We start from the raw sequence: 27,884 nt of genomic DNA, 5'->3' as shown, positions 1-27,884 counted from the left end.
CCTACTTCACTGAGAGTGTTCTGGACTTCAGTTGATGTTGTGAACGGGTTCTTCTTCACCAAATTAAGTATGCGGCGATCATCCACCACTGTTGTCATCCGTGGACGCCCAGGCCTTTTTGAGTTCCCAAGCTCACCAGTCAATTCCTTTTTTCTCAGAATGTACCCAACTGTTGATTTTGCTACTCCAAGCATGTCTGCTATCTCTCTGATGGATTTTTTCTTTTTTTTCAGCCTCAGGATGTTCTGCTTCACCTCAATTGAGAGTTCCTTTGACCGCATGTTGTCTGCTCACAGCAACAGCTTCCAAATGCAAAACCACACACCTGGAATCCACCCCTGACCTTTTAACTACTTCATTGATTACAGGTTAACGAGGGAGACGCCTTCAGAGTTAATTGCAGCCCTTAGAGTCCATTGTCCAATTACTTTTGGTCCCTTGAAAAAGAGGACGCTATGCATTACAGAGCTATGATTCCTAAACTCTTTCTCCGATTTGGATGTGGAAACTATCATATTGCAGCTGGGAGTGTGCACTTTCAGCCCATATTATATATATAATTGCATTTCTGAACATGTTTTTGTAAACAGCTAAAATAACAAAACTTGTGTCACTGTCCAAATATTTCTGGCCCTAACTGTATCTGTCTATCTATCTATCTATCTATCTATCTATCTATCTATCTATTATCTATCTATCTATCTATCTATCTATTATCTTTCTATCTATTTATCTATCTATCTCTCTATCACATATCTATCTATCTATCTATTATCTATATATCTATCTGTCTATCTATCTATCTATTATCTATCTATCTATCTATCTATTATCTATCTATCTATCTATCTATCTATCTATCTCTATCCCATATCTATCTATCTATCTATCTATCTATCTATCTATCTATCTATCTATCTCTCTATCCCATATCTATCTATCTATCTATCTATCTATCTATCTATCTGTCTATCTATCTATCCCCTATCTATCTATCTATTTATATATCTATCTATCTATCTATTTATATATCTATCTATCTATTATCTATCTATCTATCTATCTATCATCTATATATCTATCTGTCTATCTATCTATCTATCTATCTATTATCTATCTATCTATTATCTATCTATCTATTATCTATCTATCTAATCTATCTATCTATTATCTATCTATCCATCTATCTATCTATCTATCTATCTATCCCATATCTATCTGTCTATCTATCTATTATCTATCTATCTATTATCTATCTATTATCTATCTATCTATCTATCTATCTATCTATCTATCTATCTATTATCTATCTATATATTATCTATCTATCTATTATCTATCTATCTATCTATCTATTATCTATCTATCTATTATCTATCTATCTATCTATTACCTATCTATATATTATCTATCTATCTATCTATTATCTATCTATCTATCTATCTATCTATCTATCTATCTATCTATCTATCTATTATCTATCTATCTATTATCTATCTATCTATCTATCTATCTATCTATCTATCTATCTATCTATCTATTATCTATATATCTACAGTTAGGGCCAGAAATATTTGGACAGTGACACAATTTTCGCGAGTTGGGCTCTGCATGCCACCACATTGGATTTGAAATGAAACCTCTACAACAGAATTCAATTGCAGTTTGTAACGTTTAATTTGAAGGGTTGAACAAAAATATCTGATAGAAAATGTAGGAATTGTACACATTTCTTTACAAACACTCCACATTTTAGGAGGTCAAAAGTAATTGGACAAATAAACATAACCCAAACAAAATATTTTTATTTTCAATATTTTGTTGCAAATCCTTTGGAGGCAATCACTGCCTTAAGTCTGGAACCCATGGACATCACCAAACGCTGGGTTTCCTCCTTCTTAATGCTTTGCCAGGCCTTTACAGCCGCAGCCTTCAGGTCTTGCTTGTTTGTGGGTCTTTCCGTCTTAAGTCTGGATTTGAGCAAGTGAAATGCATGCTCAATTGGGTTTAGATCTGGAGATTGACTTGGCCATTGCAGAATGTTCCACTTTTTGGCACTCATGAACTCCTGGGTAGCTTTGGCTGTATGCTTGGGGTCATTGTCCATCTGTACTATGAAGCGCCGTCCAATCAACTTTGCAGCATTTGGCTGAATCTGGGCTGAAAGTATATCCCGGTACACTTCAGAATTCATCCGGCTACTCTTGTCTGCTCTTATGTCATCAATAAACACAAGTGACCCAGTGCCATTGAAAGCCATGCATGCCCATGCCATCACGTTGCCTCCACCATGTTTTACAGAGGATGTGGTGTGCCTTGGATCATGTGCCGTTCCCTTTCTTCTCCAAACTTTTTTCTTCCCATCATTCTGGTACAGGTTGATCTTTGTCTCATCTGTCCATAGAATACTTTTCCAGAACTGAGCTGGCTTCTTGAGGTGTTTTTCTGCAAATTTAACTCTGGCCTGTCTATTTTTGGTATTGATGAATGGTTTGCATCTAGATGTGAACCCTTTGTATTTACTGTCATGGAGTCTTCTCTTTACTGTTGACTTAGAGACAGATACACCTACTTCACTGAGAGTGTTCTGGACTTCAGTTGATGTTGTGAACGGGTTCTTCTTCACCAAATTAAGTATGCGGCGATCATCCACCACTGTTGTCATCCGTGGACGCCCAGGCCTTTTTGAGTTCCCAAGCTCACCAGTCAATTCCTTTTTTCTCAGAATGTACCCAACTGTTGATTTTGCTACTCCAAGCATGTCTGCTATCTCTCTGATGGATTTTTTCTTTTTTTTCAGCCTCAGGATGTTCTGCTTCACCTCAATTGAGAGTTCCTTTGACCGCATGTTGTCTGCTCACAGCAACAGCTTCCAAATGCAAAACCACACACCTGGAATCCACCCCTGACCTTTTAACTACTTCATTGATTACAGGTTAACGAGGGAGACGCCTTCAGAGTTAATTGCAGCCCTTAGAGTCCATTGTCCAATTACTTTTGGTCCCTTGAAAAAGAGGACGCTATGCATTACAGAGCTATGATTCCTAAACTCTTTCTCCGATTTGGATGTGGAAACTATCATATTGCAGCTGGGAGTGTGCACTTTCAGCCCATATTATATATATAATTGCATTTCTGAACATGTTTTTGTAAACAGCTAAAATAACAAAACTTGTGTCACTGTCCAAATATTTCTGGCCCTAACTGTATCTGTCTATCTATCTATCTATCTATCTATCTATCTATCTATCTATCTATCTATTATCTATCTATCTATCTATCTATCTATCTATTATCTTTCTATCTATTTATCTATCTATCTCTCTATCACATATCTATCTATCTATCTATTATCTATATATCTATCTGTCTATCTATCTATCTATTATCTATCTATCTATCTATCTATCTATCTATTATCTATCTATCTATCTATCTATCTCTATCCCATATCTATCTATCTATCTATCTATCTATCTATCTATCTCTCTATCCCATATCTATCTATCTATCTATCTATCTATCTATCTGTCTATCTATCTATCCCCTATCTATCTATCTATTTATATATCTATCTATCTATCTATTTATATATCTATCTATCTATTATCTATCTATCTATCTATCTATCATCTATATATCTATCTATCTATCTATCTATTATCTATCTATCTATTATCTATCTATCTAATCTATCTATCTATTATCTATCTATCCATCTATCTATCTATCTATCTATCCCATATCTATCTGTCTATCTATCTATTATCTATCTATCTATTATCTATCTATCTATTATCTATCTATCTATCTATTATCTATCTATATATTATCTATCTATCTATTATCTATCTATCTATCTATTATCTATCTATCTATTATCTATCTATCTATCTATTACCTATCTATATATTATCTATCTATCTATCTATTATCTATCTATCTATCTATCTATCTATCTATCTATCTATCTATCTATCTATCTATCTATCTATCTATTATCTATCTATCTATTATCTATCTATCTATCTATCTATCTATCTATTATCTATCTATCTATCTATCTATCTATCTATCTATCTATCTATCTATCTATCTATCTATTATCTATCTATCTATTATCTATCTATTATCTATCTATCTATCTATCTATCTATCTATCTATCTATCTATTATCTATCTATCTATCTATCTATTTATCTATCTACAGTAAAACGTAAAAGTTTGGGCACCCCTGGTCAAAATTACTGTTATTGTGAACAGTTAAACAATTTGAAAATGAAATGATCTCTAAAATGCCTGAGGTTAAAGATGACACATTTCCTTTGTATTTTAGGTAAAATATATATATATATATTTTCATCTTTTTAGATTTTAAAAATTACATAAAGGAAAAGGAAAATGTGACGATGCAAAAGGTTGGGCACCCTTAGAGATTTGTGTGATAAGGTAACTTTGACTAAGGAATAGCACTTTTAATCTAAGCAGCAATTCTGAATTTCAGGGAAAATATATTGACATTTTTTCAATACAAGCTGCATATATTTAATCACAGCAGTAGCTGGATACCAGGTGTGACAGGGTCACTGGCATGATATGTGAGGGGAGATATTTGTCATGGAGACTGCTTTCCTCCGTGATCTAGAAACCAATAAGTTTCTTTTCAGCATGATATGCGCTGAAGGAGTTAAGCGGCCATGTTAGGGGCCGGTTTTTAGGTGAGTAGGTAAGAGATGGACGGGATATTTCCACCTCAAGGGTGTGGCTGGGGAAATGAATGTCCAGCCGTTTTTTTTTATGTGGTCTGTGTTGTGTAGAGGCAAGCAAGCCCTAGGCTGACGCTCCTGTGGGAGCGGCCATATGTGTTGGCCCAGAAGTGCTGGGCAGGACTGTGCATGAACTTTTTATTCCTTTTTGTTTTTATGTTACCATTTTGGGGTTTATGATACAATAAACCACCCAGAGACTTTAACCCACGTGTGCCCGTGTCTACCTCAAGGAAAAGCCATGTGAGCTGACCTACCACACAGGCATTAAAACTTTAAAATTTGGATTTTACAATCATTCTAACATGGATTTTTAAAAACAGATTTACCAGTCTTATCAGGTATAACACAGTTTAATGATGTATACATTTTCAAATGCGAAATTTGGTGATAGATCCACTTTAATTCATAAACGGAAAAAAATCATTTTATACAATACACTAAAATGGAAGCTAAATTGACATACAGTGGGGCAAAAAAGTATTTAGTCAGTCAGCAATAGTGCAAGTTCCACCACTTAAAAAGATGAGAGACGTCTGTAATTTACATCATAGGTAGACCTCAACTATGGGAGACAAACTGAGAAAAAAAAATCCAGAAAATCACATTGTCTGTTTTTTTAACATTTTATTTGCATATTATGGTGGAAAATAAGTATTTGGTCAGAAACAAACAATCAAGATTTCTGGCTCTCACAGACCTGTAACTTCTTCTTTAAGAGTCTCCTCTTTCCTCCACTCATTACCTGTAGTAATGGCACCTGTTTAAACTTGTTATCAGTATAAAAAGACACCTGTGCACACCCTCAAACAGTCTGACTCCAAACTCCACTATGGTGAAGACCAAAGAGCTGTCAAAGGACACCAGAAACAAAATTGTAGCCCTGCACCAGGCTGGGAAGACTGAATCTGCAATAGCCAACCAGCTTGGAGTGAAGAAATCAACAGTGGGAGCAATAATTAGAAAATGGAAGACATACAAGACCACTGATAATCTCCCTCGATCTGGGGCTCCACGCAAAATCCCACCCCGTGGGGTCAGAATGATCACAAGAACGGTGAGCAAAAATCCCAGAACCACGCGGGGGGACCTAGTGAATGAACTGCAGAGAGCTGGGACCAATGTAACAAGGCCTACCATAAGTAACACACTATGCCACCATGGACTCAGATCCTGCAGTGCCAGACGTGTCCCACTGCTTAAGCCAGTACATGTCCGGGCCCGTCTGAAGTTTGCTAGATAGCATTTAGATGATCCAGAGGAGTTTTGGGAGAATGTCCTATGGTCTGATGAAACCAAACTGGAACTGTTTGGTAGAAACACAACTTGTCGTGTTTGGAGGAAAAAGAATACTGAGTTGCATCCATCAAACACCATACCTACTGTAAAGCATGGTGGTGGAAACATCATGCTTTGGGGCTGTTCCTCTGCAAAGGGGCCAGGACGACTGATCCGGGTACATGAAAGAATGAATGGAGCCATGTATCGTGAGATTTTGAGTGCAAACCTCCTTCCATCAGCAAGGGCATTGAAGATGAAACGTGGCTGGGTCTTTCAACATGACAATGATCCAAAGCACACCGCCAGGGCAACGAAGGAGTGGCTTCGTAAGAAGCATTTCAAGGTCCTGGAGTGGCCTAGCCAGTCTCCAGATCTCAACCCCATAGAAAACTTTTGGAGGGAGTTGGAAGTCCATGTTGCCCAGCGAAAAGTGAAAAACATCACTGCTCTAGAGGAGATCTGCATGGAGGAATGGGCCAACATACCAACAACAGTGTGTGGCAACCTTGTGAAGACTTACAGAAAACGTTTGACCTCTGTCATTGCCAACAAAGGATATATTACAAAGTATTGAGATGAAATTTTGTTTCTGACCAAATACTTATTTTCCACCATAATATGCAAATAAAATGTTAAAGAAACAGACAATGTGATTTTCTGGATTTTTTTTTCTCAGTTTGTCTCCCATAGTTGAGGTCTACCTATGATGTAAATTACAGATGCCTCTCATCTTTTTAAGTGGTGGAACTTGCACTATTGCTGACTGACTAAAAACTTTTTTGCCCCACTGTATGTAAAACTCAAACAAAGTGCATGTCTAAATACCCAGAAAAAATTTTTTATGAAATATTGTGGCATTCTGCACATACTTTTTTGTCTCAATAAAAAGAAAACTAAATTAGTAACATCTGATTATATGAAATTGGAAACGGAACGTTACCCAGTGATGGTAAAATGTCACTGCACTTCATTCCCTTTTTAAAAAATTAAACTTTTTTTTTCTTCTAACCCCCTGTTTAGTTTTAAGGGTGTCTGGTGATAATAGGAGCATCTGTTCTTTGCCGTTGTTCATTTTGTTAAACATTATTGTCACCCCGTAATTTATCTCCAGCTATTTCTTCACTTCCTGACACCGTTCTGTGACCCTACGTATATTACAAATATCTTTTGCTCTTGGAGAACTCCAGACATGCAATTTTCTGCGTAGCCTGTGGTTGTATCTCTGGAGTGAGCTCCACCTCTAGTCGCAACCTCTTCAGAGTCCAGATGCCACTAGCCTCCAGTGTTGTTCATCATCTGCTCCTGCAGTAAGGAGGTCACATATACACTCTGTGGATGATACATTGGCAGCTTCAGAGGTTCCAGATCATTGGGTCAGTGTGCTGAGGCAGTTTTGGATCAGGTTCAGAAATGGCACGAACTCCCATTCTAATTTTGTTTCTTTGAAATAGCATTTATCTTTCACAAATTGAGGCAGTTTACACGGGAAGCTAACTTTTTTTTTACTTAAGTCAAATTTATGTAAATTTTACCAATCACTTTTTCCATCAATCTCAAAATGCATGGTCCAAAAGCACAGTAAAAGTATAAGAAAGAAAATAAAATGACCAATACATTAACTAAAAGAAGAAATAAGATGGAATTAAGGGACAACATATGAAATGGGCTTTTGTGAAATTGCAGGCAAAATGTAAAAGCCAATTAAAATATTTCAATTAAATTGTAGCTCAACAACAAAATATCTTTTTGGCCTTATTTACCTAATGAGATCTTATACAATAATGTACAGTCATGGCCAAAAGTATTGACACCCCTGCAATTCTGTCAGATAATACTCATTTTCTTCCTGAAAATGATTGCAAACACAAATTCTTTGGTATTATTATCTTCATTTAATTTGTCTTAAATTAAAAAACAGAAAAGAGAATGAAGCAAAAAGCAAAACATTGATCATTTCACACAAAACTCCAAAAATGGGCCAGACAAAAGTATTGGCACCCTCAGCCTAATACTTGGTTGCACAACCTTTAGCCAAAATAACTGCGACCAACCGCTTCCGGTAACCATCAATGAGTTTCTTACAATGCTCTGCTGGAATTTTAGACCATTCTTCTTTGGCAAACTGCTCCAGGTCCCTGATATTTGTAGGGTGCTTTCTCCAAACTGCCATTTTTAGATCTCTCCACAGTTGTTCTATGGGATTAAGGTCTCGACTCATTGCTGGCCACCTTAGAAGCCTCCAGTGCTTTCTCTCAAACCATTTTCTAGTGCTTTTTGAAGTGTGTTTTGGGTCATTGTCCTGCTGGAAGACCCATGACCTCTGAGGGAGACCCAGCTTTCTCACACTGGGCCCTACATTATGCTGCAAAATTTGTTGGTAGTCTTCAGACTTCATAATGCCATGCACACGGTCAAGCAATCCAGTGCCAGAGGCAGCAAAGCAACCCCAAAACATCAGGGAACCTCCGCAATGTTTGACTGTAGGGACCGTGTTCTTTTCTTTGAATGCCTTTTTTTTCTCCTGTAAATTCTATGTTGATGCCTTTGCCCAATAAGCTCTACTTTTGTCTCATCTGACCAGAGAACATTCTTCCAATACGTTTTAGGCTTTTTCAGGTAAGTTTTGGCAAACTGCAGCCAGGCTTTTTTGTGTCTCGGGGTAAGAAGTAGGGTCTTCCTGAGTCTCCTACCATACAGTCCCTTTTCATTCAGACGCCGATGGATAGTACAGGTTGAAACTGTTGTACCCTCAGACTGCAGCGCAGCTTGAACTTGTTTGGATGTTAGTCGAGGTTCTTTATCCAACAGCCGCACAATCTTGCGTTGAAATCTCTTGTCAATTTTTCTTTTACGTCCACATCTAGGGAGGTTAGCCACAGTGCCATGGGCTTTAAACTTCTTGATGACACTGTGCACGGTAGACACAGGAACATTCAAGTCTTTGGAGATGGACTTGTAGCCTTGAGATTGCTCATGCTTCCTCACAATTTGGTTCCTCAAGTCCTCAGACAGTTCTTTGGTCTTCTTTCTTTTCTCCATGCTCAATGTGGTACACACAAGTACACAGAACAGAGGTTGAGTTAACTTTAATCCATGTCAACTGGCTGCAAGTGTGATTTAGTTATTGCCACAGGTAAGTTATAGGTGCTGTTAATTACACAAATTAGAGAAGCATCACATGATTTTTCGAACAGTGCCAATACTTTTGTCCACCCCTTTTTTATGTTTGGTGTGGAATTATATCCAATTTGGCTTTAGGACAATTCTTTTTGCGTTTTTTCATTTAAGACAAATTAAATGAAGATAATAATACCAAATAATTTGTGTTTGCAATCATATTCAGGAAGAAAATGAGTATTATCTGACAGAATTGCAGGGGTGTCAATACTTTTGGCCATGACTGTACAAGTAATATTCCTAAGAATATTTATTTTACATATTACATTCTTAATATACACTGAGACCAATGCTATACATATTTTACAATTGTTCCTTACAAGTGCAAGTATGTGTAAATTACGCTTTCTTTCTCCATCCTGTGATAGAGACATAATTAGGAATTTAAGAACGGATGATCCTTATGAATTCAGGAGCATCAAGTTATGATGCTCAGCCTTCTTGACATGTCAATATTAGCAAATTTTTATATCCGTCATGAAATAATTCTGGAGCATCTTTTCCTACTACTTTGCATTATGCAGTTTCTCTTATTGCTGCTGGAAATGTTGAGAGGAAGAAACATTCAGTTCTCAAGAATACATTTTCAGAAGGAATAAAAGAGCTTTGAGAAAATATTTTGTGTGTGTGTATATATGTGTGTGTTTTCTAACTTAAACTTACAACGTTAGTAATGGGGGCCTCTGATAGATGCCTCTCCATTACTAACCACTGGGCTTGATGTCAGCTAACATTACAACCCCAATATTATAATCCCACTTGCCATGGCACTAGGGAAGAGTCGGGCAAAGAGTCAGAAATGGCGCATCTAATAGATGCACATTCTTTGAGGCAGCTGTGGTCTGCTATTTTTATACTGGGGAAAGTTTAAATATCCATTTTCCCTTTCCAGTCTGACAATATCAGAACCCAGCTGTCCACTTTAGCTTGGCTGGTTGTTAAATATGGTGAGGACTACAAGTATTTTTAAAAATAATTTATTGAAATAATATTTAAAAAATGGCATGAGGACCCCTTTGTTTTTGATAACCAGCCAAGATAATGCTGACAGCTGAGGGCTGCAGCCCGCAGCTGTCAACTTTATCTGCAGTGGCAATCAAGAATAGAGGGGAGCCTATGGCATTTTTTTATTTTACTTATTTATTGCACAGGCGCCAGCTTGTGAATACACTCAACATCATATGCCTGCTCTCGCTGGTATCAGCAAGACTTGGCATATGATGATGAGATTCTCATCAGCCGACACCTGTGACCAACGGTAATCTTATTACCACCGGTCACAGCTGCTGCCTCCCACGCTGTCACCTGTGTGATAGCGTGGAAACCGCAGCACATTGACCAGTGGTAATGAACTTATGGCCAATCAGAGATGGTATTTTTCATGCTGTTATACAGATGACAACGAGGGAAACACTGGATTTCAGGCCCCCAATTCATTTGAATGGGGTTTGGGTTTGGGTTCAAGTTTGGGTACCATTCTGGTATTGGAACCAAACTTTTTTTTAAAAGTTCAACTGAACCTGATGGATCCGAACATACACTGGTCTGCCCATCACTAGTCATGGCAAATTCAAGTATTGTATGTATCTAAACAGTCAAACCAAAAGATTGATGAGCACTGATACCCTGTGAATAATCAAGTTGCTATTGCCTTTGCTGTATTAAAGAATGTATAAGGTGGGTAAGGGTTCATTCAGATGTCAGCTTCTCAGATACAAGTTCTATCTATGTTTTTGACGACTAGAACTCTTACCTATTAAAGTCTATGGGGCTGCTCACATTCCTTTGTTTTTTGCAGACTGAATGTTCTTTACCAAAATACAAAGACATTTCTGATTTTCATATGAATCATGACTAAAACTTGCTAATGCAAATCTTTAGGTCCATGAAAAACTTGGACAGAAGTCTTATGCTATCCATGTGCAGTCCAGACGTGGACTGCTTTTCAAATTTGTTTGAAGGTGGAAAAAGCTTGTAGGACTCCATAAAAGTTGATTAAACTGTGATGGTAAAAGTTGGAACACTGACCAACTACTGATGAAAATCTGATGCAAAACACTAATTCCTAAAGGAAAGTTTATTGTGATGTTGGATAAACTTCAAGAAATTGTCTGGTGTAAACAAGTTATCACCTACCCTTTGGTAAGTGATAACTTGTAGACCAGTCAGGGTCCAACCAGTAAGACTCACTCTGATTGACAAAATGGAGTAATTTTATTCCCATTAGAATTTAACAGCAGTACATATGCTCAACCTGTGCTCTATTCATTCCCTATTGAACTGTTAAGTGTTTTGCTCGGCTTTTTCCAGCCCTCATAGCAACCGAATAGAGCAGTGGTTGGGCGTTTGACCTATCAAACCATTTTGTAATGGGATCAAAAGTTCTCTGATCTTACCTATTAGTGTGGTTCTCAGTAGTTGGACCCTGCACTGATTATAGGAAATGCCTATCCAGTGTTTAGGTGATACCTTGTTTTAACTAATCAGATTAAGTAAAAGATTACTGGTAGACTTGACTAGGTGGGCAACGCTGCTGTTCTATTTTGTGCTGTGCTGAACACTATGTATATACCAAATAAAGTTGTGAGATTATTGTCAATCCCAATGCCATTCCCCTTTATTTTAGACAGATGCTGCTCTGACATACGACGCGGTTCATATTGTATCTGTTTGCTATCAGAGGGCACCCCAGATGACGGTCAACTCATTGCAATGCCATCGACATAAAGCTTGGAGGTTTGGCAACCGCTTTATGAACTTCATCAAAGAGGTAAAATACCAACTTGAGAAACATTTTTGTATAACTTTTATGTTAGGTAAGTTGTAGAAACAGATGGGTTTTGCCATAATAAACAGTAACTCTATATATACATGCAATCTTTAGATACAGCTGGACCTTTCCTCCTTCCACACACTCTCCGTAGGTCATCTTCTGTGCATGTTAGAAATCCAAATCCATTGTAAGCTCTCCATCAAGAAAGAGGTTAGATAAGACAAAGATTATACATTTTGCATGGAAAATAAGAAACCAGTGAAGATTTCCATGGCACAGAAAATAGGGAAATCTGAATAATCAAGCATTGGGACACTGGAAATGAATTAACCTATGCATTAATTGCTGTTGGATTTGTCTGCTCTCCTGACATGTTTGTTTAGATAATATATCTACCTTGAAATAACAATTATGTTCCATCTTTTCTTAGAATTTCTTAGAATTTCTTAGAATTTTACTGTGTGTTTACTCTGTTATTCTTCTTGGAATTTTTTAAAGAAATTAACAACTGAACTTTTCCATACTCTTTGTTAAATAAGTGCATGGTCTGACATTACCAGCACTGATTGGGCAATGTAAAATTGAGAACGAACATGCACCATTGAAGAAATAATTATTACAACATTATGAATATATGGGGAATTCTAGAAATGTGTTATGAGATGTTAGCTGTTGTTTATCTCATTGCTGGACAGTATAAATGACTCATATATACAGTTGGTAACTTGTGGATAGAGTCATATTAATGACATAAGTAACTGATTCCTAATATAAGTGCTATGATAATAGTCATCAAGGCTGAGGGGAATTACAACTTTTCTGCACTGTGACTGAGGGCTTTACCAGATTACAAGCACTAAAAATATAGGCTAACATTACATCTCTTTAAAGTTTATAACTGCCTCTGGCTGTGGTGCATTAACAGAACATAGGCTACCAAAATAGCAGCCTATATTCTCTACTGGGTCTATGAGTAAATTACAGAGAATGTTATATACCTTTCAGCCCAAAGGTTAACATAAAGTAAGATGTTTTTAGTTATCTAAACTCTGCATTAGAAAAGGTGCGAAAGAAAAAGTTTACCTTTATTGTGGATAGGACAGCATATATGGAACCAGATGCTACATTAGATATTTAGGTTTTATACTACATTATTGGAGGTATATTGTGCCCTATATTAAATGTGAATTTATGCCTGTGTCCATTAAGTGGAAGAAAACTTTGCAGGCAGTATAAAAAATGCCCAGTAACAGAGGCATGGCAAGGATTTTGACATATGGTGGGCTGAACACATCTGAGTGTGTCTCCATTGCTCCCCTATGCACATTATGTTGGGCCCATAGCTCCCCTATGCACATTATGTTGGGCCCATATTTCTCCTATACACAATATAATGTCTCTTCAGCTCTCTTATACACAGTATGAAGTTCCCTCATGCACAGTATAATGCACAATCATCATCCTTATATACATTACAATGCTCACCACAGCTCTCCTATATATAGTGTGATACCACTATATTTCACTTAATACAGAATAATGTCCTTACTTCTTCTTTATATATAGTATGGTGTCCACACAGCTCCTCTATGTGTGACACCCCAGGTTATCGGTTGTTACAGTGATGTTGCCTTCCTTTCGAGGAGGGTAATGTCACGCTTGGAGGCAAGAGAGATTCTTTCTATCAGGTAAGGCACTCACATTCAACACATCTGAATCTAGGCCAGGAGGGGGAGCTCAGGACCCAGATTCAGGGGAGCTTCCTTACACTTGATGTATCCTGGTCTGGAGAAGGAGCCACTATGTCTTGGAGAGTTGTAGAGGAGTGAAGAGTGTAGAAGGACGTCTGGTGCAGACGTACGGGCCAAGCAGCCACGAGGGAGCTGCTACCCCTGGAAAGAGGGAGAATCTGAAGGAGAGTTGAATAGTGGAGGAGCTTAGAGGAAAGAAGCACAGAGGAGGAAGAGGCTCAGGAGGGGAACAACGGAAGGACACCCTAGGAGCCAGAGCGCAGAAGCCAGGTACCGGGAGCCCGAGGTTGTGTTGTTCTCCAGGATGCACGGCAGAACCGGAGGGAATAGGACTGTATGTCAATTGCCTGCATCAAGTCTGAAGTGAAGCAGTGACCTTAGAGCCCGGGTCATGATAGAGATCCTATAAATAGGCTCAAACTGTCTATCGTACAGACATCTGTCTTAGGACAGGAGAACGGGGACTTGCAATAAGCTTCAAGTGGCAGGGTCCTAATCAACTACATATCGCAAGTAGGAAAGGCTTACTGACCTCACCTGGGAGAGGGATCTCCTATTGTCTCCAAGCCGGCCGGCCACAGCTACCCTGCACTTGGTACCCTGGACTGAGGACTACTACTACCATCAGTAAACCAGATAAAGACTCCAAACCTGTGTCCTCGTTCTTTGCTATATCATCCACCACACCATCGGTGCCCTACACTTGGGAAGCCCTAGGGGCCCCGCTTCACCTGTGGGAAGCATCACCATCTTGCTGCATACCATCACCCCAGAGGACCCCTTTTAGCAGCGCCATTCCCCACTGATCAAACACCACAGGTGGCGTCATGAACAATAGACTTTATTCACAAATCCCCTTATAGAACTTTCCCTTTATTTGGGTGCCCAGGGTCACAGACCAGGTCGCAGCCACCATGACATCCCCTTTAAGTACCAGACCCAGTACCGAGTACCCCACGGCCCTGGTATGGCGCTCCAAATTGGCACATTGAACACGATGGACCGACCCAGCGAACTGGGTCATATGCACTTTAGAGACTGCAAATTGCTGAAAGACTGTGCACTATAAATTGCGCCCAAACTGCCGCCATTATAGCACCATGTGGCGTGCAGGAGGAAATATGCGTGTTGTCGTGGGTGGCAAACCATGGCCGCCCCTCATCAGCATTACTATGTCCGAGAAATATGCCCATCAACTAGAGAGGTCCACCTCCTGATCTGGGATTGTGGGGAGAAGTAAAGGAATCCCCCATGAAGACGGGCGTAGTACAGCAAAACCACAGGAAGCAACCCCGAGGAGGCAGAATCGGAAATCAACATGGCGGAGGGAGGTAAGTAGACCCCGGAGCGTGGGATGGAGCAAGAGGATTCTCCTAGCTGAACTGCAAGAACTGTACCCGTCGTTGACGATGAACCTGGAACTCCTGCGGAAAGAAAAAGAGGAGCTCACCTGGCAGCTCATGCGGATGCTAATGGAAGCTGTGGTTGGGTGGAAGAAGGCCATCAGCGCGAGCCTTACCGGACGTCCGTTGGCAGCTTTGTCTGGTCCAGAGCGGGAAAGTAGATCTGGCGCTCCAGAACTACAAAGAACGGCATTGCTGAAAAAGTTGTCGGCGCCAAAGAAAGACCTGCAGCCCACACCTTTGACCCCAGTGCAGCCGAAAAGTGAGACGTTGCTGAAGATGACAACACCGTGGCCTGTCCAGAGACCAGTGACTGCAGCTTCAGCAGTGGAGCGGACCGGCACCGGAAGGACTGCATCTGAAGCAGGTATGAAGAACGACCCTGCCCCAGTGACCAACCCAGCTCCAGCCCCAGCTACTGATACCACTCCAGTGATTGACCTAACCGCAACCATCTCTGAGCTAGATGACATCCTGTTGGGCCCCTTACCAATCCTGCTGATGCTGGACTGCAGAAAGTGCGTATTAGTGCAAAAGCAGTCAAAACAAACAGGCCAGGCTGTAATGTCAGTCCCTGCAAGTGCAGCAGGCCAGGCCAACTCGTAAGTGTGACCAATCTACACAGACATCAGTAGTGGAACCAGCCAGCAGGCCCTGGTGTGCAGTACCCATGAAAAAATATGATCCAGATTATTCCCGGCCAGGGAGTAGCAATCCTTCCCAGTTACCTTTGGAAAAGGAAGTAGACAGTTCTCTTGATTATGACTGCAAAAAAGTTCTACCTTCCGTGTTTCAGTTGGAATATTTCGTTAAAACTGATCAGGTTTTTGTTTTGAAAATTTAGTTGATATTTAAAGACAATCGAATCATGGACGGTGAATGATCCACAGACTGTACTGTAAATAGTTGGCAACTCCTTAGGTGCTTTCTACTGGTTTTACGTGGAACCCTTAAAGGGATGGTTCCAAAGTTTCCTTTAACTGTTGATTGTTTACATAAAGACCTGAAGCAAAACCCGTTGGCGCGGCAGATGACTGGGCCTGGATGCACCTTGTATCCCACCCAAGACCTATGTTGGGGGTTGATAATGGGTCCTTCGCATCGTTGCTGCTGTTCAAGAATGTGATTGATGGACTTCAATATTCATTTAAATAATACAATTGCACTACCTCAGAGTTGAGAAAAGTTAGAAAGTTAGAATTAATTTTAATATGCTAGAGAGTTTTGTAGATTAAACTATGCACTTTTTGACCAGTTAATGTGTTGCACTTTTGAATAAAATATGTATATATAATTATATAATAATAATTGTGAAGATAGTATACCCTTAGAGGGTATTTGCACTGCATGGTCTGTGATAGTACGATTATATATTCTTGAAAGTTAAAATATTGAATAAATATGCTTGTAGCGTTCAAATAATAATTCTTCCCGTAAAGGGAAGTCAAAGTTCATATTAATTTGTTATACCTGTTCTTAAGCATTCCAAAAATCTTTTTGCATGTCTTATTGTAAACTGTTGTTTATGGTTTTTTCCCAGTCCAGCAGTACTGGAGTTAACGGGGGGAGTGTAACACCCCAGGTAACTGGGTGTTACAATGATGTTGCCTTCCTTTCGGGGAGGGTGATGTCACGCTTGGAGGCAAGAGAGATTCTTTCTATCAGGTAAGGCACTCACATTCAACACATCTTAATCTAGACCAGGAGGGGGAGCTCAGGACCCAGTTTCAGGGGAGCTTCCTTACACTTGATGTATCCTGGACTGGAGGAGGAGCCAGTCAGTCTTGGAGAGTTGTAGAGGAGTGAGGAGAGTAGAAGGACTGGAGCAGACATAGGGGCCGAGCAGCCACGAGGGAGCTGCTACCCCTGGAAAGAGGGAAAATCTGAAGGAGAGTTGAATAGTGGAGGAGCTTAGAAGGAAGAAGCACATAGGAGGAAGAGGCTCAGGAGAGGAACAGTGGAAGGACACCCTAGGAGCCAAAGCTCAGAAGTCGGGTACCGGGACCCCGAGGTCGTGTTGTTCTGCAGGATGCACGGCAGAACTGGAAGGAATAGGACTGTATGTTAATTGCCTGCATCAAGTCTGAGGTGAAGCAGTAACCTTAGAGCTCGGGTCATGATAGAGATCCTATAAACAGGATCAAACTATCATACAGACATCTGTCTTACGACAGCAGAGAGGGGACTTGCAATAAGCTTCAAGCGGCAGGGACCTAATCAACTGCATATCACAAGTAGGAAAGGCTTATGGACCTCACCTGGGAGAGGGATTTCCTATTGCCTCCAAGCCGGCCGGACCACAGCTACCCTGCACTTGGTACCCTGGACTAAGGACTACTACTACCATAAGTAAACCAGGTAAAGACTGCCAACCTTTGTCCTTGTTCTTTTCTATACCATCACCACACCATCAGTGCCCTACACTTGGGAAGCCCTGGGGACCCTGCTTCACCTGTGGGAAGCATCACCATGTTGCTGCATACCATCACCCCAGAGGACCACTTTTAGCAGCGTCGGTCCCCACTAATCGAACACCACAGGTGGCATCACGAACAATAGACTTTATTCACAAATCCCCTTAAAGACCTTTCCCTTTAATTGGGCACCCAGGGCCATGGACCGGGTCGCAGCCACCATGACATCCCCTTTAAGTACCGGACCCAGTACCGAGTACCCCACAGCCCTGATGGGCGACTCATATGCACTGTCTGATATGTCCACAACTCCCCTTTACACAGTAAGATGGACCTACAGCTCCTCTATACACAGAATGATGTCCCCATAGTGCATTTCTGTACAGTATGATGGCCTACTTCTCCCCTATGCACAGGATAATGATCCAGCAGCTCCCCTATACACAGTATGATGTCCACACAGTTCTCATATACACTGGATAATGTCACAGAGATCCTTCATACACAGTATGTTTGACCAATAACTCCTCTATGCACAGTATGATGGCCCCACAGCTCCCATAAACAGAGTTAAGTTTGATGGCCACCGCAGCCAACCTACTGTATATACAGCCTCCTTATACAAAATATGATATCCCAAAAGCACCCATGCACAATATAATTGTCACGGGTGTATCTGAGACTGCAGACTCCTTCCTAGTCTTTCTGACTTTAGGACCCGGTAGCAACCTCCCCAGGCTCCAGATGACACACCTGGACTGGGGTGTTTATAACTCCCAGCTTGCTGCTGGGAGTTGCCAGTGATATTTCCATTTCCCTGTTGAGGCTTGGAGCTATAGCAGTCAGCTATCTTCCTCTTTGGTGTTTGGAGGATTTCTGTGTTTCTTTGTGAGTCTGCTCAAGCTAAGTGTTCCCCTTGTTTGTGTATCCCTTCGGTCTTTAGTGGTAGTATGGATTGAATAATGCTCATCCTGTCCTACCCTATGCAGGGCTAATCGCCAAGGTCAGGCAGAGGTTAGGTATCCTGCTTGGCAATTGGTACGTAACCTATATAGGGATGCTTAGGGCAGACAGGGTGACGTTAGAGCTCCACTTCCCCCTTCCCTAGTGTTGGGTTCCCTTCCCCTAATCTTTTTGCTTTGCACTTAGTCCTTCCAACACTGTGCGTGACAATAATGCTCCAAAACACTGTATTAAAATGAAAAAAATAAACATCACATACTTACCTAACTCAAGTGCACAGACAGACAACAGCAAAGCGCAGACAGATCCTGGGGCAATGATGTCATCATGTCGTCAGCCCCTGTTTGGGATTTTTCTTGTGCGTTATTGAGGGCCACTCTGAGATGATAGGCATAAAGTGACCTGCAGCCTACTGTGGAGAAAAGTGGTGCAGGGAAAACACGTCTCCCTGCTCTACCATGGAGTTTAACTAATTTGGAATGCTGTACACATCAATATAGTTAAAATTGGGAAAAAAAGTATTTAGTCAGCCACCAATTGTGCAAGTTCTCACGCTTAAAAATATGATAGAGGCCTGTAATTGATATCATAGGTTGACCACAACTATGAGAGTCAAAATGAGAAAACAAATCAGGAAAATCACCTTGTGTGATTTGGCAAGATTTATTTAGCAAACTATCGTGGAAAATAAGTATTTGGTCATTAACAAAAGTTCATCTCAATATTTTGTTATATATCCTTTGTTGGCAATGACAGTTGTCAAACATTTTCTGTAAGTTTTCACAAGGTTGGCACACACTGTGGGTGGTATGGTGGCCCATTTCTCCATGCAGATCTCTTCTAGAGAAGTGATGTTTTGGGCCTGTCGCTGGGCAACACGGACTTTCAACTCCCTCCAAAGGTTCTCTACGGGGTTGAGATCTGGAGACTGGCTAGGCCACTCCACGACCTTCATATGCTTCTTACAAATCCACTCCTTTGTTGCCCTGGCAGTGTGCTTGAGATCATTATCGTGCTAAAAGACCCATCCACGTTTCTGTACCAGTCTGTCAACCTTTATTTTTTTTACTGTAAACAATATCTATAACTTTGTATGTTACCCCTTCTCATGTACAGCACCATGACATTAATGGTGCTATATAAATAAATAATAATAATAGTAATAATAATAATAATCTTCAATGCCCTTGCCGATAGAAGGAGGTTTGCACTCAAAATCTCATGATACATGGCCCCATTCATTCTTTCATGTACACTGATCAGTCATCCTGGTCCCTTTGCAGAGAAACAGCCCCAAAGCATGATGTTGCAGCCCTCATGCTTCACAGCAGGTATGGTGTTTTTTGGATGCAACTCAGCATTCTGTCTCCTCCAAACATGGCCAGTTTTGTTGCTACCCAACAGTTCTACTTTGTTTTCATCAGACCATATGACATTCTCCCAATGCTGTTCTAGATAATCCAATTGCCCTCTAGCAAACTTCAGACAGGCCCGGACATGTACTGACTTAAGCCGGGGGACACGTCTGGCACTGCAGTCCCTGGCAGCGTAGTGTGTTACTGATGGTAGCCTTCGTTACTGTGGTCCCAGCTCTATGCAGGTCAGTCACTAGGTCCCCCCGTGTGGTTCTGGGATTCTTCCTCACCGTTCTTGGGATCATTTTGATCCCACAGGGTGAGATGTTGTGTTTAGCCCCATATCGAGTGAGACTATCAGTAGTCTTGTCTGTATTCCATTTTTCTATTATTGCTCCCACAGTTGATTTCATTACACCAAGCTACTTGGCTATTGCAGATTCAGTCTTCTCAGCCTGGTGAAGGGTTACAATTTTGTTTTCTGTGTCCTTCGACAGCTCTTTTGTCTTCACCATAGTGGAGTTTTGAGTTTGACTGTTTAAGGTTGTGGACAGGTGTCTTTTATACTGATGACAAGTTCAAACAGTTGCCATTACTACAGGTATTGAGTGGAGGACAGAGGAACCTCGTAAAGAAGAAGTTACAGGTCTGTGAAAGCCAGAAATCTTCCATGTTTTTAATTTAATTTTCAATTACAGGTCACTGTCATCTTTTTAAGTGGGAAAACTTGCACAATTGGTGGCTGACTAAATACTTTTTTCCCACTGTATGGCGGTCGCTCTGGGTGGACCACTTTGATTGACAAGCCATCAAACAAATAACTGCTTAAATTTTTGCACTAGAAGCAGTGTGAAAAACTGGTAGAAAGCATGCCAAGATGAATGAAAGCTGTGATTGAAAATCATGGTAATTCCACAAAATATTGATTTCTGAACTCTTCCTGAGTTAAAACATTAGTATTGGTGTTTCTAAATGATTATGAACTTGTATTCTTTGCATTATTTGAGGTCTGGAAGCACTGTTTTATTTTGACCATTTCTCCTTTTGAGAAAAATAATACAAAATTTATTGCTTCGTAATTCGGAGATATGTTGTCAGAAGTTTATTGAATAAATGAACAATTTACATATTACTCAAAAATGTACCTATAAAGAGAAAAATCCGACAAACTGAACATTATGCAGTGGTCTCTTAATTTTTGCCAGAGCTGTATAAATATGTACACTCCCTGACAGAAGTTATGTCGCTTATCCATGTTATGTAAATAAAAGCGTATAACCTGACGTTAAATTCATCCATTGGTTATATAAATTATTCTTTTAAAAGCTGAAACCCTCTGAAATGTGGTTCAGGTTAAGAAAATAAATTGGCATCAATGCAGAAATATTGACACAGAATGGTCAGATTTTGGCAAGTCAAAAGTTTTGTTGCCTGGTCATATAATGTAACCCAATCTTAGTTTACACCCTCACCTGTGCTTAGTAAATGATCGGTTAATTAGTGTGTATAAAAAGAACCCCAGCACCCCAGACCTTCACTTGAACTGCAACTTGAGCTCTGCCAACAGCCAAAAATCCACCTCGCGCCCAAAGCCTGGATTATCAAGAGGCTGAAGACCAGATCCACTGCAGAGGTGGCTAGCACCTTTAATGTGTCTTAGCGTCAAGTACAAAGAATTAAAAAATGATTTGAAGAGACTGGAGATGTGTTTGACAAGCCTTGGTCTGACAGACCCTGCAAGACAACTGCTCAGGAGGAACATTTGTTGGTTAGGAAATCCAAAGCAAGCCCCTCTTCCACTGCAGTAGAGCTCCAACAGGCCTGGTCACCACAGTCCCTGTGTCAACTAGAACAGTTTGTAAGATTCTGTCTCAAAATGGTCTCCATGGTTGTATCAGTGCCCAGAAGCCAGCATTAAACAAAAGGCAAATAAAACACAAACGTGTGGCATTTGCAAAGTCCCACAGCCTGCTAAACAGATGGACGCTTGAAAAGTGGCAGAAGGTGGATTTCTCTGATGAATCTTCAGTAGAATTACACCACAGCAACTGCAAATACTGCAGTAGACTTACTGGAGCCGTATGGATCCAAAATACACCCAGAAAACAGTTAAATTTGGTGGTGGAAAGATCATGGTCTGAGGTTACATTCTGTATGGGGGTGTGCGAAACCTTTGTAAGGTGGAAGGCAATATCAATAGCTTAAAATATCAAGAAGAATTAGCTACCTCTTGTATTCTAAATCATTAAAGTGGCCAAATTCTGCAGCAGGATGGTGCTCCAACTCATACATCATTCCTTACAACAAAGTTCCTCCAGGCAAAAAGATCAAAGTGCTCAATGACTGGCCAGCCCAGTCACCAGACATGAACATCATTGAGCATGTTTGGGGTAGGATGAAAGAGGAAGCTTGGAAGACAAAACCAAAGAATCTAGATGAACTCTGGGAGGCATGTAAGACTGCATTCTTTGCTATTCCTGATGAATTCAATAATAAATTGTATGTATCATTGTTGAACCACATGGATGCATTCCTTCAAGCACATGGAAGTCACACAAAATATAAAATATGACTCTAATAGCACCACAACTTCATTCACCAATGTTATGCAACATATATTTGTTTTTTAAGTTAATTATTTGTTTGAATATCACATTACTTTCTGTGGGCGACAAAACTTTTGGCTTGCCAAAATCTGACCATTCTGTGTCCATTAACTGATCAATATTTTTGCATTGATACCAATTTATTTTCTTAACCTAATTGGAGGGTTTCAGCTTTCAAAAGAATAATTTATACAACCAATGGATGAATTTAACGTCAGGTTATAAGCTTTTATATAAATAACATGGATAAGCGAAATATATATGTATATATATATATATATATATATATATATATATATATGTGTGTGTATATATATATATATATGTATATATATATATGTGTGTGTGAGTATATATATATATATATACATATATCTATATATCTATATATATGTGTATATATATATATATATATCTATATCTATATCTATATATACATGTGTATACATATCTATGTAGGGGAGCAACCACTAAGGGCAGAAGGGCCTCTGTGAGAGAATTATGCATGTGTCTTATTTTCTTAAAGGGGAATCAACAGAATAAGAGATGTGCACGCTCTCTTGCTCTAGTAATGTTTTCACTATGCTACCCCTGGTATTTGTTTATACTATGCAGTGATGTCTGACTACTGCAGCCAATCACAGCTTGTACCATCTAACTTGGCATGACTACTGAGCCCAGTGATATCTGCAGACTTTATACAGAAATCAGAGGCAGCAAATTAAAAGGCATTGCTAAGCCTTGCTAAGCATAGCTCTGAATTTATTATATTACTAAGTGCAATCCTGTGGTCATAAAAAAGTTAAAATGTATAACCCCTTTAACCCCTTTCTGCCATCAGACGTACTATTGCGTCCATGGGGGGTGGGCCCTACTTCCCAAGGACGCAATAGTACGTCATATGCGATCGGCAGCGCTCACGGGGGGAGCGGCGCCGATCGCGGCCGGGTGTCAGCTGCCTATCGCAGCTGACATCCGGCACTATGTGCCAGGAGCGGTCACGGACCGCCCCCGGCACATTAACCCCCGGCACACCGCGATCAAAGATGATCGCGATGTGCCGGCGGTGCAGGGAAGCACCGCGCAGGGAGGGGGGCTCCCTGCGGGCTTCCCTGAGCCCCCCGCAGCAACGCGATGTGATCACGTTGCTGCGAGGGTCTTGCCGCCCTCCCTCCCTGCTCCAGGTCCCGGATCCAAGATGGCCGCGGATCCGGGTCCTGCAGGGAGGGAGGTGGCTTCACAGAGCCTGCTCAGAGCAGGCACTGTGAAGGCTGCAGCGCTGCATGTCAGATCAGTGATCTGACAGAGTGCTGTGCAAACTGTCAGATCACTGATCTGTGATGTCCCCCCCTGGGACAAAGTAAAAAAGTAAAAAAAAAAATTTCCAAATGTGTAAAAAAAATTAAAAAAAAATATTCCTAAATAATGAAAAAAAAAAAAAAAATATTCCCATAAATACATTTCTTCATCTAAATAAAAAAAAAAAAAAACAATAAAAGTACACATATTTAGTATCGCCGCGTCCGTATCGACTCGCCCTATAAAACTGGCACACTAGTTAACCCCTTCAGTAAACACCGTAAGAAAAAAAAAAAAAAAAACGAGGCAAAAAACGACGCTTTATTATCATACCGCCGAACAAAAAGTGGAATAACACGTGATCAAAAAGACAGATATAAATAACCATGGTACCGCTGAAAGCGTCATCTTGTCCCGCAAAAAACGAGCCACCATACAGCATCATCAGCAAAAAAATGAAAAAGTTATAGTCCTGAGAATAAAGCGATGCCAAAATAATTATTTTTTCTATAAAATAGTTTTTATCGTATAAAAGCGCCAAAACATAAAAAAATGATATAAATGAGATGTCGCTGTAATCGTACTGACCCGAAGAATAAAACTGCTTTATCAATTTTACCAAACGCGGAACGGTATAAACGCCTCCCCCAAAAGAAATTCATGAATAGCTGGTTTTTGGTCATTCTGTCTCACAAAAATCGGAATAAAAAGCGATCAAAAAATGTCACGTGCCCGAAAATGTTACCAATAAAAACGTCAACTCGTCGTGCAAAAAACAAGACCTCACATGACTGTGTGGACCAAAATATGGAAAAATTATAGCTCTCAAAATGTGGTAACGCAAAAAATATTTTTTGCAATAAAAAGCGTCTTTCAGTGTGTGACGGCTGCCAATCTTAAAAATCCGCTAAAAAACCCGCTATAAAAGTAAATCAAACCCCCCTTCATCACCCCCTTAGTTAGGGAAAAATAAAAAAATGTATTTATTTCCATTTTCCCGTTAGGGCTAGGGTTAGGGCTAGGGTTAGGGCTAGTGTTAGGGTTAGGGTTAGGGCTAGGGTTAGGGCTAGGGTTAGGGCTAGGGCTAGGGCTAGGGTTAGGGCTAGGGTTAGGGCTAGGGTTAGGGCTAGGGTTAGGGCTAGGGTTAGGGTTAGGGCTAGGGTTAGGGCTAGGGTTAGGGTTAGGGTTAGGGCTAGGGTTAGGGCTAGGGTTAGGGCTAGGGTTAGGGCTAGGGTTAGGGTTAGGGCTAGGGTTAGGGTTGGGGCTAGGGTTAGGGCTAGGGTTAGGGCTAGGGTTAGGGCTACAGTTAGGGTTGGGGCTAAAGTTACAGTTAGGGTTTAGATTACATTTACAGTTGGGAATAGGGTTGGGATTAGGGTTAGGGGTGTGTCAGGGTTAGAGGTGTGGTTAGGGTTACCGTTGGAATTAGGGTTAGGGGAGTGTTTGGATTAGGGTTTCAGTTATAATTGGGGGGTTTCCACTGTTTAGGCACATCAGGGGCTCTCCAAAAGCGACATGGCGTCCGATCTCAATTCCAGCCAATTCTGCGTTGAAAAAGTAAAACAGTGCTTCTTTCCTTCCGAGCTCACCCGTGTGCCCAAACAGGGGTTTACCCCAACATATGGGGTATCAGCGTACTCAGGACAAATAGGACAACAACTGTTGGGGTCCAATTTCTCCTGTTACCCTTGGGAAAATACAAAACTGGGGGCTAAAAAATAATTTTTGTGGGAAAAAAAAGATTTTTTATTTTTACGGCTCTGCGTTATAAACTGTAGTGAAACACTTGGGGTTCAAAGTTCTCACAACACATCTAGATAAGTTCCCGGGGGGGTCTAGTTTCCAATATGGGGTCACTTGTGGGGGGTTTCTACTGTTTAGGTACATTAGGGGCTCTGCAAACGCAATGTGACGCCTGCAGACCATTCCATCTAAGTCTGCATTCAAATGGCACTCCTTCCCTTCCGAGCCCTCCCATGCGCCCAAACAGTGGTTTCCCCCCACATATGGGGTATCAGCGCACTCAGGACAAATTGGACAACACATTTTTGGGTCCAATTTCTCCTGTTACCCTCGGGAAAATACAAAACTGGGGGCTAAAAAATAATTTTTGTGGGAAAAAAATTTTGTTTTATTTTTACGGCTCTCCATTATAAACCTCTGTGAAGCCCTTGGTGGGTCAAAGCGCTCACCACACATCTAGATAAGTTCCTTAGGGGGTCTACTTTCCAAAATGGTGTCACTTGTGGGGGGTTTCTACTGTTTAGGTACATTAGGGGCTCTGCAAACGCAATGTGACGCCTGCAGACCATTCCATCTAAGTCTGCATTCAAATGGCACTCCTTCCCTTCCGAGCCCTCCCATGCGCCCAAACAGTGGTTTCCCCCCACATATGGGGTATCAGCGCACTCAGGACAAATTGGACAACACATTTTTGGGTCCAATTTCTCCTGTTACCCTCGGGAAAATACAGAACTGGGGGCTAAAAAATAATTTTTGTGGGAAAAAAATTTTGTTTTATTTTTACGGCTCTCCATTATAAACCTCTGTGAAGCCCTTGGTGGGTCAAAACGCTCACCACACATCTAGATAAGTTCCTTAGGGGGTCTACTTTCCAAAATGGTGTCACTTGTGGGGGGTTTCTACTGTTTAGGTACATTAGGGGCTCTGCAAACGCAATGTGACGCCTGCAGACCATTCCATCTAAGTCTGCATTCAAATGGCACTCCTTCCCTTCCGAGCCCTCCCATGCGCCCAAACAGTGGTTTCCCCCCACATATGGGGTATCAGCGCACTCAGGACAAATTGGACAACACATTTTTGGGTCCAATTTCTCCTGTTACCCTCGGGAAAATACAAAACTGGGGGCTAAAAAATAATTTTTGTGGGAAAAAAATTTTGTTTTATTTTTACGGCTCTCCATTATAAACCTCTGTGAAGCCCTTGGTGGGTCAAAGCGCTCACCACACATCTAGATAAGTTCCTTAGGGGGTCTACTTTCCAAAATGGTGTCACTTGTGAGTGGTTTCTACTATTTAGGTACATTAGGGGCTCTGCAAACGCAACATGGCGTCTCATCTCAATTCCTGTCAATTTTGCATTGAAAAGTCAAACGGCGCTCCTTCCTTTCCGAGCTCTCCCATCCGCCCAAACAGTGGTTTACCCCCACATATGGGGTATCAGCGCACTCAGGACAAATTGTACAACAACTTTTGGGGTCCAATTTCTTCTCTTACCCTTGGAAAAATAAAAAATTGGGGGCGAAAAGATAATTTTTGTGAAAAAATATGATTTTTTTATTTTTACGGTTCTGCATTATAAACTTCTGTGAAGCACTGGGTGGGTCAAAGTGCTCACCACACCTCTAGATAAGTTCCTTAGGGGGTCTACTTTCCAAAATGGTGTCACTTGTGGGGGGTTTCAATGTTTAGGCACATCAGTGGCTTTCCAAACGCAACATGGCATCCCATCTCAATTCCTGTCAATTTTGCATTGAAAAGTCAAACGGCGCTCCTTCCCTTCCGAGCTCTCCCATCCGCCCAAACAGTGGTTTACCCCCACATATGGGATATCAGCTTACTCAGGACAAATTGTACAACAACTATTGGGGTCCAATTTCTTCTCTTACCCTTGGAAAAATAAAAAATTGGGGGCGAAAAGATAATTTTTGTGAAAAAATATGATTTTTTATTTTTACGGTTCTACATTATAAACTTCTGTGAAGCACTTGGTGGGTGAAAGAGCTCACCACACCTCTAGATAAGTTCCTTAGGGGGTCTACTTTCCAAAATGGTGTCACTTGTGGGGGGTTTCAATGTTTAGCCACATCAGGGGCTCTCCAAACGAAACATGGCGTCCCATCTCAATTCCAGTCAATTTTGCATTGAAAAGTCAAATGGCGCTCCTTCGCTTCCGAGCTGTGCCATGCGCCCAAACAGTGGTTTACCCCCACATGTGGGGTATTGGCGTACTCAGGACAAATTGTACAACAATGATTGCGGTCCATTTTCTCCTGTTACCCTTGGTAAAATAAAACAAATTGGAGCTGAATTAAATTTTTTGTGAAAAAAAGTTAAATGTTCATTTTTATTTAAAC

The 27,884-nt window shown here is 40.7% G+C and overlaps 1 protein-coding gene across 1 annotated transcript in view; it reads left to right on the top strand.

Moving 5' to 3' along the window:
- Window positions 1-27,884, top strand: part of GRIK3 (glutamate ionotropic receptor kainate type subunit 3) — a 900,786-nt gene that overhangs the window by 496,401 nt on the left and 376,501 nt on the right. The window contains exon 7 of the mRNA XM_069756890.1: window positions 11,851-11,994. Coding sequence (XP_069612991.1) covers window positions 11,851-11,994 — 144 coding nt within the window. The remainder of the gene's footprint in view (window positions 1-11,850; window positions 11,995-27,884) is intronic.

The sequence above is a fragment of the Ranitomeya imitator genome, chromosome 3 (assembly GCF_032444005.1).
Source record: "Ranitomeya imitator isolate aRanImi1 chromosome 3, aRanImi1.pri, whole genome shotgun sequence".
NCBI lineage: Eukaryota > Metazoa > Chordata > Amphibia > Anura > Dendrobatidae > Ranitomeya > Ranitomeya imitator.
The sequence above is the reverse complement of the archived record's forward strand: the minus strand, read 5'-3'. Positions and strand labels throughout refer to the sequence as shown.